Below are 12,436 nucleotides of genomic sequence, written 5' to 3'. Positions count from 1 at the left end.
AGGTTTGTTCCCTCCAAAACCCCCACCAGCCAAATATGCTGCAGTTAACAAAGTAAAGCTGTCTGTCTAAACACGATCTACTAAACAATTGCAATACTAGCCCAGACTTTTTTAAGTCATGTAAATATACAATATATCATGTTTTACAAGTTCACGAGTGCACGAGGAAGAGGAAGCTGGGAGCAAACGTACACGGATATTGGTTTAAGAATCACTGGAGCAACTGATATTTTTCGTCTTGCAGAAACAATCCATTTGAGATGTCCTCAACAAACAAAAAATGCACTTCTTTGAGGTTTGGGCTGAGCTGAGCAAGAGTACTTTGTGCCCACTAATAACTGTCTATCAATCTTTTTGTCATGATATAATACCACCTGTCACTTGCTCTTGTTAAAGAAACATTAACATTGTGTATTGTAACATTATCGGGCTGCTTCTGCTATGAGCCTTCACCACGCTTTGGCCTTAGAAGTCTTAACTGACGAGGGCGGCAGGCCAAGCTAAACGAGTCACGGTCCTAGTTTACTGAATGTGAATATATCCCGGGAGGTTTTTCACAAAGTGGAAAGCCTTACTTTTGTTGGAAGCGTCTATTGTTATGACATTTTTGACCCTGTTCCTGATTAGTCTCTTAAGGGTTTGCATTTTGGAGACGTTTCGGCTCTTTTTCTGGCAAAGAACGTCACTGGCTTCCGGCCTAGCCGACCGTGATACTGGATCCGTAGGCTCAGAAGATGGTGTTTCAACCACATCCTGACAACAAACAAAGTAGCTCGTGTTGAAGTTAGAGAATTTTTGCAGCATATACTCCTTACATCTTCCATAAATCATGCTTTTGATCCACGCGAGGGGTCAAGAAGAGATTCGTTTCGGGGCTGCACGCATCGATTCAGATTTTCTGAGGTGGAACGCGGCCATCGCTCACATCCATAGAAGCTTTGCATCGCAGCTAAATCGCCAAAGAAGGTGTTGTTTGGATGTTTATGACGAACATCCTGACGTTTGAAACAATTAAGTTGAGCTATTTGAGATTTCTGACTCCTATTTTGTTTGTGAGTCATTCATTGAAAGTTTTATGACTTATTACAACACACACACGATATTATTACACACACTTTTGGGTTCCTGGCTGTCGTCTCTTTACTTAACAGCTCCTCTTGAGAAACAAGGATTTATGCTTAATAAAACGGCTTATGGGAGTCTCAGCGGTAGTTGTTGAGGGGCTGGATTGCAGTACACATTTACTTTCCTCACTAACAGTCCCTTAGCTAGACTGAGAGCTGGAACCGGCAACCTTTAGGAAGCCTGCTTGGCTGACTTTGTAGGATCTTGTGCTTGTAATCCCTAAAAGAGCAACTAAAATGTCAGCTTACTATCTTTATTTCCAAGAATGATATGATAGGGTAAATATTTATCCCAAAGAGATGGAAATTGGATATGGTTAGCTGAGCTTAGCATGACCAGAAGTAGGGGAAGCAGCTAGCCTGTCATTTTATCCACACAGGACAAGTATATTCCTGTCACTGATTAGCTTTTCCTGCTATAGTTTACCATTTTTCCAGCTTGCTGAATTATAATATATGATGATGTTTCAATCTTCTCAGTAGAGGTGAACCAGTCAGTTAGCTTAGCTTAGCATGAAGACTGGAAAAGGGAGGAGAGGCCAGGTAGACACTCAGTAAATGCAAAGCTTCTCAAGAAATACAGGGAGTGCAGAATTATTAGGCAAGTTGTATTTGTGAGGAATAATTTTATTATTGAACAACAACCATGTTCTCAATGAACCCAAAAAACTCATTAATATCAAAGCTGAATGTTTTTGGAAGTAGTTTTTAGTTTTAGCTATTTTAGGGGGATATCTGTGTGTGCAGGTGACTATTACTGTGCATAATTATTAGGCAACTTAACAAAAAACAAATATATACCCATTTCAATTATTAATTTTTACCAGTGAAACCAATATAACATCTCCACATTCACAAATATACATTTCTGACATTCAAAAACAAAACAAAAACAAATCAGCGACCAATATAGCCACCTTTCTTTGCAAGGACACTCAAAAGCCTGCCATCCATGGATTCTGTCAGTGTTTTGATCTGTTCACCATCAACATTGTGTGCAGCAGCAACCACAGCCTCCCAGACACTGTTCAGAGAGGTGTACTGTTTTCCCTCCTTGTAAATCTCACATTTGATGATGGACCACAGGTTCTCAATGGGGTTCAGATCAGGTGAACAAGGAGGCCATGTCATTAGTTTTGCTTCTTTTATACCCTTTCTTGCCAGCCACGCTGTGGAGTACTTGGACGCGTGTGATGGAGCATTGTCCTGCATGAAAATCATGTTTTTCTTGAAGGATGCAGACTTCTTCCTGTACCACTGCTTGAAGAAGGTGTCTTCCAGAAACTGGCAGTAGGACTGGGAGTTGAGCTTGACTCCATCCTCAACCCGAAAAGGCCCACAAGCTCATCTTTGATGATACCAGCCCAAACCAGTACTCCACCTCCACCTTGCTGGCGTCTGAGTCGGACTGGAGCTCTCTCTCCTTTACCAATCCAGCCACGGGCCCATCCATCTGGCCCATCAAGACTCCCTCTCATTTCATCGGTCCATAAAACCTTAGAAAAACCAGTCTTGAGATATTTCTTGGCCCAGTCTTGACGTTTCAGCTTGTGTGTCTTGTTCAGTGGTGGTCGTCTTTCAGCCTTTCTTACCTTGGCCATGTCTCTGAGTATTGCACACCTTGTGCTTTTGGGCACTCCAGTGATGTTGCAGCTCTGAAATATGGCCAAACTGGTGGCAAGTGGCATCTTGGCAGCTGCACGCTTGACTTTTCTCAGTTCATGGGCAGTTATTTTGCGCCTTGGTTTTTCCACACGCTTCTTGCGACCCTGTTGACTATTTTGAATGAAACGCTTGATTGTTCGATGATCACGCTTCAGAAGCTTTGCAATTTTGAGACTGCTGCATCCCTCTGCAAGATATCTCACTATTTTTGACTTTTCTGAGCCTGTCAAGTCCTTCTTTTGATCCATTTTGCCAAAGGAAAGGACGCTGCCTAATAATTATGCACACCTGATATAGGGTGTTGATGTCATTAGACCACACCCCTTCTCATTACAGAGATGCACATCACCTAATATGCTTAATTGGTAGTAGGCTTTCGAGCCTATACAGCTTGGAGTAAGACAACATGCATGAAGACGATGATGTGGACAAAATACTCGTTTGCCTAATAATTCTGCATTACCTGTAGTCTGAGGATTAGCCCGATTAGAGGCTTAGTGAGGCAGTTTCAGGTATACCTGTGGGTTTTATGAAGGTGGTTCACTTCTTATTGGGATACATCAGAATGTAAAATAACCCAGGCCAAATATATACTGGGTATGCTGACAATGCAACATTATTACATTTCAGTTCTTGCATGGATTGAACATGCATCCATCCATCCATCCATTTGCTGTGGCCACAGCAGTCTCAGCAGAGACCTTACACCAACCTCTCCCCAGGCACTTTCATCAACTCTTCCATGGAGTCATCAAGGCACTCCCCAAGCCAACCAAGAAATGTAATCTGTCCAGCATATCCTGGGGCTCGTCTGGCACCTCCTCCTAGTAGGACATCCCTAAAACACCTCACCTAGGATGTGCACAGCAAGCATCCTAGTCATATGCCCACACCACCATAAATTATTCATTTGATGGTTCCTAAAAGACCAAGGTCTTTACACTCAGTTACATAGAGTGGGTCTACCAATAAGGAGGCTGATGGATTGATCCCCAGCTCTTCCAGTCCATCTGCCAAAATATCCTTGGGCAAGATACTAGATGCTACTATTCGGGAAAGATCAGGTTTCCTCCAATTTTTCTATCCGATAGAAAGCGTGACTGGGCGAATGAGACACGAGGGGGCTCACATTGGTGCAGCTTGCAGCCCACAGTGAAGCAGCAGGAATGAGAATCAGCGCCTCGAATCAGTGACAAAAAAGGCTGAATGTCCCCAGAGTGATCTGCCTTAAGTGGGGGAGTTTAAGTATCTTGAAATCTTGTTCTTGAATGATGATGCGGAAAGTGTAACAATCTGTTGTGGCAAAGACAGAGATGAGAACGACTGCTAAGCTGTATTTAAAATACAGATTAAAAATGTGTTCAATGCTAATTAGACTGGTTGTTACATAGCCACCCTTATTTTCGTACTAAGCTTTTGGTTGATGGACTTTTTCACTGTTTGAATGAGGCAGACTAGTTATTATCACCATTAATGTTAGCCTTTTAGCTAAATGAAGCTAACTAAATGCTATTTTCAGACAAACGTGTGAGATCGGAACAACTTTCTTTTATTAGTACGCATACTTAGGATCCTTTTATGCTTGAGGAACACTTTAAAGGTGTGTAAAAGTGAAAAGAACTTGCAGGTGATTTAAAAAACCTTTTTCCTTCCTTAGGCATATGAACAAATAACTCGACATGATGAATGAGCTACATTTTCTGTTGAACGTAGCCTACAGTAGCCTGACCGTTCCCATTATGTCTTATTTAGGTTGCTGCAGAACTCCTTCAGCATTATTCTGAGTAGCAATAATATGTCATTATAAAATGTGTTTCATATACAGAAAAGGGCAAAATTTATGTTTGGCTGCTTTGATTAAACCCATTGGCATGCATCAATATTCCGAATATTCCCCTCTGACATTGTCACGTTTTCCACCGGACAGTCTTGACTTTCCATAACATAATGCATTCGGCATGTTTTCAGAGCTCACAGTCAGCTCTGCTTTTTTAATCAAAGCACAATACCCCGAGGCAAATGCTGATTTAAAAAGATGGCGACAAGAAACAAAGCCAAGCCGGCCCAGAGTGAGGCTCACATAACTTTTTATGAGAAAGCCTTCCCTCTGGTGAAAACAAGAATGAAATCCACTGTGCGTGACCCACAACAAGATGATCATCAAAGTGCCATGGCTGCAACGGTGATGTAACTCCTCAGGTAACGGAGCGAATGCGCTATTTTTACTGATAACCATCGCACTAATGGATTTATGGGTCTTTGTGATCGTGTCGTGCTTGTGAAAGTCTGTAATCTAGCTCTATTACAGCATGTGCGAGAGGATAATTAATGAATACACGCTGTGGATTTCTGTGATCGCTCTTCATTATAAATTGGGAATGTGATCAGTTATCAGACAAACAATAGATCATAAAGGCTCTTATTAAACCCATAAGCCCTGGATTGTGTTTCTTAAAGCAGCGGTGTAAGTCAATCATATAACATTTCTTTTCTCTTTTTTTTTCCTATGTGATATCCAAGCTGTGGGTTAAGGAAGTGTCAGAGCTGCCAGATAGCGTGCCTGTGCAGTTCTCGCCCCACATACGTTTGGCAGCTTGAACTCGCCGTGAACCGTTCAGAGTCCAGGAAAGGGGAAACGTCTCTTTCCTCATGCCTCCCATTCGCCTCTTTCTTTCAGAAGAGCGGGCTTGCAAAACAGGCCCTTCAGCTCCCTTGGCAGTCTGCAAACTTATCACCCTGTCGTTCTCTGCAAAAAGCAGTTGGGCACTGCGATGTCTTTGGGACCTAATTGTAATGACAGTCATGTGATAAAAGTGAGGAGGCTTTGAATGGAAGGACGAGAGGGGGAGAGAAGGCGCGCCCCTTACTCGGACACATCGTCCTTCCCATTTGTCAAACTGTCTGCCCTCGTCCGCCCCAGGCTTTTCCCACGAGGCCTCGGCAGCGAGACAGATGGACCTGACGGATGGACGAATAGACAGGGAAGCCCTTTTCTGCCGTGAACTCAGACTCACACGAGCCAGAGTTGATCAGTTTGTAATTTTTATTCTTGCGATAACGCACTGATGAGTTTGTTTACAGCAGTAAGTGGACTTTTCCTGCAACCGAGTCCATCCTTCATGTCCGCATCCATCAGCTCGCGTGTCTTACATCTGACCCAGTGTCTCTCGGCCCACCTTCCTCTGTCTGTCGCTGCTTTGCACTTCTACTGTGCTGTAGCGTGTCAGGAAGTTTCACCACCCCGGCTGTAATGAGTAAGTCGAAGAGTTGCTCATCAGGAAGCTCGATCTGCACTTCCCTAATTGGTTCACTTTCTCTCTCGCGCTTTGTTCGACTCGTCACATCTGTTGATGACAATCATTTCCCTCTTTTATGGCTTCTTCTTTTTTTTCTTAGAAGTGTTACTAGGGCCTTCAGCTTAGCGGGATAAGCTGGATGTGAAAATTGGCCAAACTCACAGAACAATAACGCGTTAATTTTGCAATTTCAACTCAGTACTCAAAGGAAGGGGAATTGTGAGACTTTACTGTCGATTGGTGCAACACCACCCTTCAGCCCAAACCGTTCAGACTGCGGCGCTGATGGGATGATGTACGAGTTAGTGGCGTTTCCGCTGGGGACTAGGATTTCTCTCGCCCTCTATCTCAATCTGTCTTTCATTCTGAGCCACAAGCTTAAAGCAGTCAAGTGCGGGGATTTATAGACCCGAGGCTTACGGCTTAGTCATGATTGCCTGAATTGGCCCTGGCTCTGGTAAAATAAATGGTTTTTCACTCCTAATGAGAGAACGGGACATGGAGGGGAAGGAGGAAGTTGAAATGATGAAGAAAAATGATCAAGAATCCAAAGCTTGGAGCAGGAGAGAAACATGTATATGACAGGAAAAAGCCTTAAAATTGTGTTTGCAAGTGGCCTTTTAAATCGAGTTACGTTTAAAGAGAACCAGGAAAGGTCAAAGATCAGACTTCGAAGTTTTGGAATTGCTAATAGCACTAAAATGTAAAAGTGAAGTAGCTTCTTCTCTTTTTCTATTTGACTCTTATTTTCTCTGAAAACTGTAGTTGCTCTTTTTTTTTTTTTTTAAGCTTTTTTTCCTTTTACTGTGTTCAGCTGTAAAACATTTGAGGAAACTTTATGCTTCCCCATTCAGCTCTGAGTGTAACTGGAGGTTCTCGGATGGCTATAAAAAAAAAAGAAGGAAAGGAAAAATGGTTGAGGGCAGGATGAGGTCCTCGTCTCTGAGGTCTCTGCGTCTTCATAGAGCGGGCTGCAGGCCAGGCACACTCTATGCAACTCTTTAACTCGCCCTCCTTTTTTTCTCTTTCTCTCTGGCAGAACAGTGAAGCTCCGTAAAAATGAATTATGCATTTGAAAGATATGAAATGGGTAGATTTATACAGTGTACGCTGGGGGATATCACATCTGCTACTTTACACAGAGAATCTGTTTGGTGGTGCTGCGCACTGACACTGATAGGTTATCTGTCACGGACGGAGGTGAGCAAAAACTGCTATTTCATGCGCTCACACTTTTTTGATTTCTTCTTGATTCGTATCATATCTCACAGCGAGCGGAATAGTTTGATATTTTGGAAACTGTTTGCTTTAACAGTTCATTGAAAAGATACCACGCTCATGTTCCTGTGCTGCCTTTGCAGCTGGAGCCAGCAGCCAGTTAGCTTAGCGCAGAATAAAGACTGTCTAAGAGACTTATATAATGCAGGTACTGAGGACTTTAAATCGCCAATGTCACCAATTTAGTGTCCTATCAGCAACCTGTTTCGTGATGTCACAGTGGCCTTTTACTGACAGACTGTATATAAAAGATGGTGGTAGCCAACACCGCATCACCCACTGACTCTGAAGCCTCAGTTTTAGCATTTGGACATCATAGTGGAGCCAGACAGCCTAGCATGGTCAGAAGTGTGCATTCACATAAAAAATACAGATATCTGCTAATCAGCAGGCAGAAATAACATATCACTGATATATAAAAGGTCTTGGGTGGTCTTTCAGTAAAATTAAGTGCACAGCAATATGTATTATTTGTCAGGTAATTACCATAAAAAATACTTCAAAAATCACCACTGCAGAGGCAGATGCTGTCAGTCAAGTCTTAAATTTTATTAAGATTTGACTAGCAATGTCAAGTCTTAATAAAATTAAGGTGAGCTATAAAGGTAGCGCTGAGATTTGGTGGTTAGCACTGTTGCCCTACAGTGAGACAGTCCTGGGACTGAATAAACCAGCTGTCTGGAGCCTCTCTGTGTGGAGTTTGCATAGTTTTCCTGAACCGTCCTGAGCCAGAAGTACCGGGAGAACTACATCTACACTCTAAAGATATGCTATAGTAGCTGTAGGTAGTAATATGGTAGCAGTTTAAGTAGAGACACTCAGATCTCCCTCTTCCGGGGGCTCTCCGAGGCATTCCCAAGCCACATCATCTATCCAGCATGACCCCAGGGCCTCCACCCACTGGGATATGCCTGGAAGACCCTCTAATGTGGAGGAGTAGCAGCACTATACCAAGCTCTGCCTCCTGGACTCAAGTGTTAAACTTTGATTATATTTTCCACACCGTGAATCCACTACTGTCGCTTGGGTTAGAGTGATGCAAGGTTCCTGCAAGGTTCAGGAGTCTGGCAACCCTGAACTGGATGGAGGACATGGATGGATGAATCCATTCACTTTCTTTCCAAACTGCTTAGACTACCATGACCTGGATGACTGAGAACCTATACAGACATGTTTATGTCTCCTGCAACGTCTGACACCTTAACGTGGAACTCACATTTGAAGCCTGCCTCAAGTGGCCATTTGAGGAAATGCACTTGTTTGCAATAGAGATTGACAGACCACGTGACTTTCGCGCATTGCACGCCGGGTACTCGTGGCAAAACAATCCAAGCAATGCATCAAACGCAAGCATTTGCAGCACCGCAAAACGTTCATTCTCCGGTTCCAATACCTTCTTGCTTTTTCTTTGCCCCCCCAAAAGATTTATGTACAAAACGAAGTAGAACAATGCCGGTCCGTACAAAGACAGACTTGATGAAAAGTCAAAGAAAAGATACGAGGAAAAAATCAAAGGAGTGAAAGGGTTAGACCCTTACGAGCACGTCTTCATTTCAAAACAACTTAAATATCCCACAAAAACTAATGTTAAGTTGATATTTTAATCAATAAAAAACAACTAACTGTAAAAACTCAAATATAAAAAGATGAACATATTTCCCAATATATTAAATTACCCATCTGTCATTACCCATATATTTTAATACCTTAACAAACAATTGCCAGATGGATTATTTATTGACCTTTTTGATTAATTAAAAAAAAGAAATTAAATATTAATTTGGATATATGAGTTTTAATATATATCATATTTGCAACATTCAGATTTTGTGTGTGTGTGTGTGTGTGTGTGTGTGTGTGTGTGTGTGTGTGTGTGTGTGGGGTTGGGGGGGTCATACTGACAATTCAAAAAGCCTCAAAAATTGACAAAAAAGTGTATTGAAAAATATACACTTGACATTACAAGGTTAAGAAAAAGCTTTAAGCTTAAACTATTTTCCTTAAAAATATTGTGTGCATTTACACATAACAGCAAATCTCCCAAATATCCCTTTGGTGTTTGTCTATTTTTTTTTCTTTTTGATCTTCTTCATTCGCCCAAGAACCACTTTTTCCACACAAAACAGCCAGAGGCAGATCACTCACACAACATCTAACAAACGAAAGCATTGACTTGCCATCGGTGTGGTCTCAGAAGCCTTCTTTTCCTCTTTGAAGTTGGAAAAATTCCCACCAGAAGTCACTTGTTAGCTGAACAAAAATCCCAAACAGGTTTAAATGAAGGCTGTATGGGCACAAACACACATGGGGATGGGGACCTACATGAAGGTTTATGGCTCTTAGACCCCCTCCCAGATAAACAAGAATGGCTTGAGCTGTTTGTTGTGGGGATGGTATAACACACAAACTGTTGGAAATGCACTTGAGGGAGGGGTGGACGGGGTGGAGTAGGGGCAGAAGCAGACAAGAAAAAAAAAAAAAAGGGGGGGGCGGGGGCTAATAAAGCTTATGCCACATTTGCAAGCATGATCATTCTAAATAATAGCCTCCCTTGTACTTTGGGCTGAGGTTTGGTGTGGAGGGTGGTCATGGGACTGCCCAGTGTGATAGCAATGCACTAATCTTCTCTGCATGGTCCATTCGCATGTGTTCACACCATTGTTTCCACATTCTAAACAGGGACTGTAATGTTACCCAAGGGAATTGTATATTTGGGGCGTAGAAACCCTCCATTAATTTCTACTCTCATTTAAAGTCAGGGTACCCTTGCAGGTTTGCTGTCTGCAGTCAGCTGGGGAGCATATATGGATGACAATTTGGCTTGTAATTGCACACAGCTGTAAACGCAGGGACTCCACATGGAGACAGGATGCCTACAACAAAATGCGCGTGAGCCTGGGAAAACAAAAATCAAGGCTTTCCTCACCACTATCGTTTTTCCCCCTCTCAAACCAATCGGTGCTGTAATTTATTACCCGGTGAACACGTGGGAATAGTATTTCAGCGCCACAAGATAAACAAGTACTCGATTTCACGCATATCTCGCGATAGGGGACGCTCCCTCTGTGCTCGCCTATTGTGAGAGTTTTCCAATTCTCGCGTGAATTCGGAAGTTTCCCACGCCTGTTGTTGTGGCGTCTGCCCTTTTCGCTCACTCTCTCTCTTTCAGTGAGTGTGTGTGTGCGCGTGTGTGTGAGAGAGAGAGTGTGTATGTGTTGCTGTTACCCGCCGCCTCCCCTTTTTTTCTCTCCGTCTTACTCACCCACCCCCTTTTCTCTCCGACTCCCTCGTCCCTACACCTCCAGTCCTGCTCCTGTTGTCTCGGCGGATTGTTGGGCTGTGGGAGAGAAGGGGATATCGCGAGTATTGGAGTTTTGGTGAGAGTTTGTGGAAGATGGCGCCTGTTGTGACAGGGTGAGTCTGAGATTCGGGGCGGTGGGGAGCGGAGTTGATAAGAATATAACTTATTGCCATGAAATAGCTCACTTTTAACCCACGCGTTGTATCATCGAGCACACTGCACGTCCTCTGGCCGATGGTTTAGTAGCCAGAAGCCGTTTCTTTGTGTCAGTGTCTTTGCGTGCGAGTGTTTTTCCCCCTCTTTGACCAGTTACTTGCTTGAGCTGACTGTTGCTGCAGTGTTTTGTGAGCTAGCCCCTCTGCTAAGCGATACTTCACCCCCGGTGGTCCTTTTCTCCCAGACAACGGCGAACTGTTAGCTGCCAGGCTAAACAGCTAGACATGTTTGCGGGAGTAATTTGACGTCGATATCGCCGTTTCGTTTGAACCCTACCGACTGGGCTCACGCTGAGAGCTCTCGTTTTAATTCCTCGCCCTGTATTTGTTTTCGAAACGTGCTCAACATCCAGCTAGCCGGGGCAGCACGCTTACGAATCGGGACTCACGACTTAATGCGGCTAGCTGTCCGATAGTGGACGCTAGCTAGCGGTGTCTGACTGAAACACGTTGCGGTTTTGTGGCCAAACTGTCCGTTTAGCATCGTTTTTAAAACACTGTTGGCGCCGTGGTTTTCGCTTAATACGGCGTGTTAGCCGTCAATATTGAAGCTACCCCCCACACATGCATATACACACACAGTGTATAGCATGTACTTTTATGACTTCAGCTCTCTCCAAGAAGTGTAGCACTGTTGTATTTACTACATAAACTGCGACGTGGCTCTTATGAAAACCTAGTTCTCAAATGTGGAGTGCATCTAAGGACAAAATGCACAGCTCACGGCCATGTGTTTTTTAACCCCATCATCGCTGAAGAAAAATGTCCATTTTTCTCCAGTTAACCCGAGTGATCCGTCTCGTTTGTCTTATTTATCATATCTGTGTGACAGCTGCGACTTTTTGCTAATCTACACCGACATCCCTAAATATTAGACGCCCATCTTCGTAAAGTCATAAAGCATTGTGTGTAACAGTCAAATCTAATGTTTTGTATTTCCACCTTGAAATTTGTGACTGGGTATAGTTGGCGAGGATTGAATAATTGCAGCATCTCCATACTTTTAATAGGAAATGTGACTTGCTTAACATTTTCAAACATCCATTGATCTGAATGTCGCTGCTTGTTTTGTCATCACTCATCAGTACTGTGTGACCGTGTTAATTCAATGTAAATGGGCTGTAGACCAGGTGGTGCTGTGTATAACTGAGCCGATTGGCTTTTCTACTCTGGTCAGGCTTTAGAATAAATCCTGATTAAAATTATTTGGCTTCACATTAGCTAGACACAACCTTTTTTTGTGGGTCTGGTTGGCTGCTGCACTGTGCAGGCAGTAATCCCCACAGACTAGGCACAGTGGGTGACAGACATGGTGCAGGGCTTGCTGGAGGTGTGTGTGTGGTGGTGGTGGTGGGGGGGTGCTGCTGCTGTGTATGTTCATTTGGGGTTTTCCAGCAGAAGTGAACTGATTTTAGTTGGGGCGGGGGCAGAGGGAGGGAGCACGCAAGAGGGCAGGCGGGTCAGGTCTGGGTGGCTGGCCACCTGTCCAGATGATAGCTCCAGATTCGTGTGTGTGTTTTTCTGCTAGTGGGAGGGGAGGGAGTCAGTGTGTGCGAG

General features: G+C 43.5%; 1 protein-coding gene across 1 annotated transcript in view; it reads left to right on the top strand.

Moving 5' to 3' along the window:
• The first annotated feature begins 10,443 nt into the window (after positions 1-10,443).
• rbpjb (recombination signal binding protein for immunoglobulin kappa J region b) overlaps positions 10,444-12,436 on the top strand; it is a 54,000-nt gene continuing 52,007 nt past the window's right edge. The window contains exon 1 of the mRNA XM_082527514.1: positions 10,444-10,777. Within this exon, the coding sequence (XP_082383640.1) occupies positions 10,758-10,777 (20 nt within the window). The 5' untranslated portion in view covers positions 10,444-10,757. The remainder of the gene's footprint in view (positions 10,778-12,436) is intronic.

Source organism: Aulonocara stuartgranti, assembly GCF_965226115.1.
Source record: "Aulonocara stuartgranti genome assembly, chromosome: 3".
In the NCBI taxonomy this organism is placed as follows: Eukaryota; Metazoa; Chordata; class Actinopteri; order Cichliformes; family Cichlidae; genus Aulonocara; species Aulonocara stuartgranti.
This window is presented reverse-complemented; position numbering and strand designations above follow the sequence as displayed.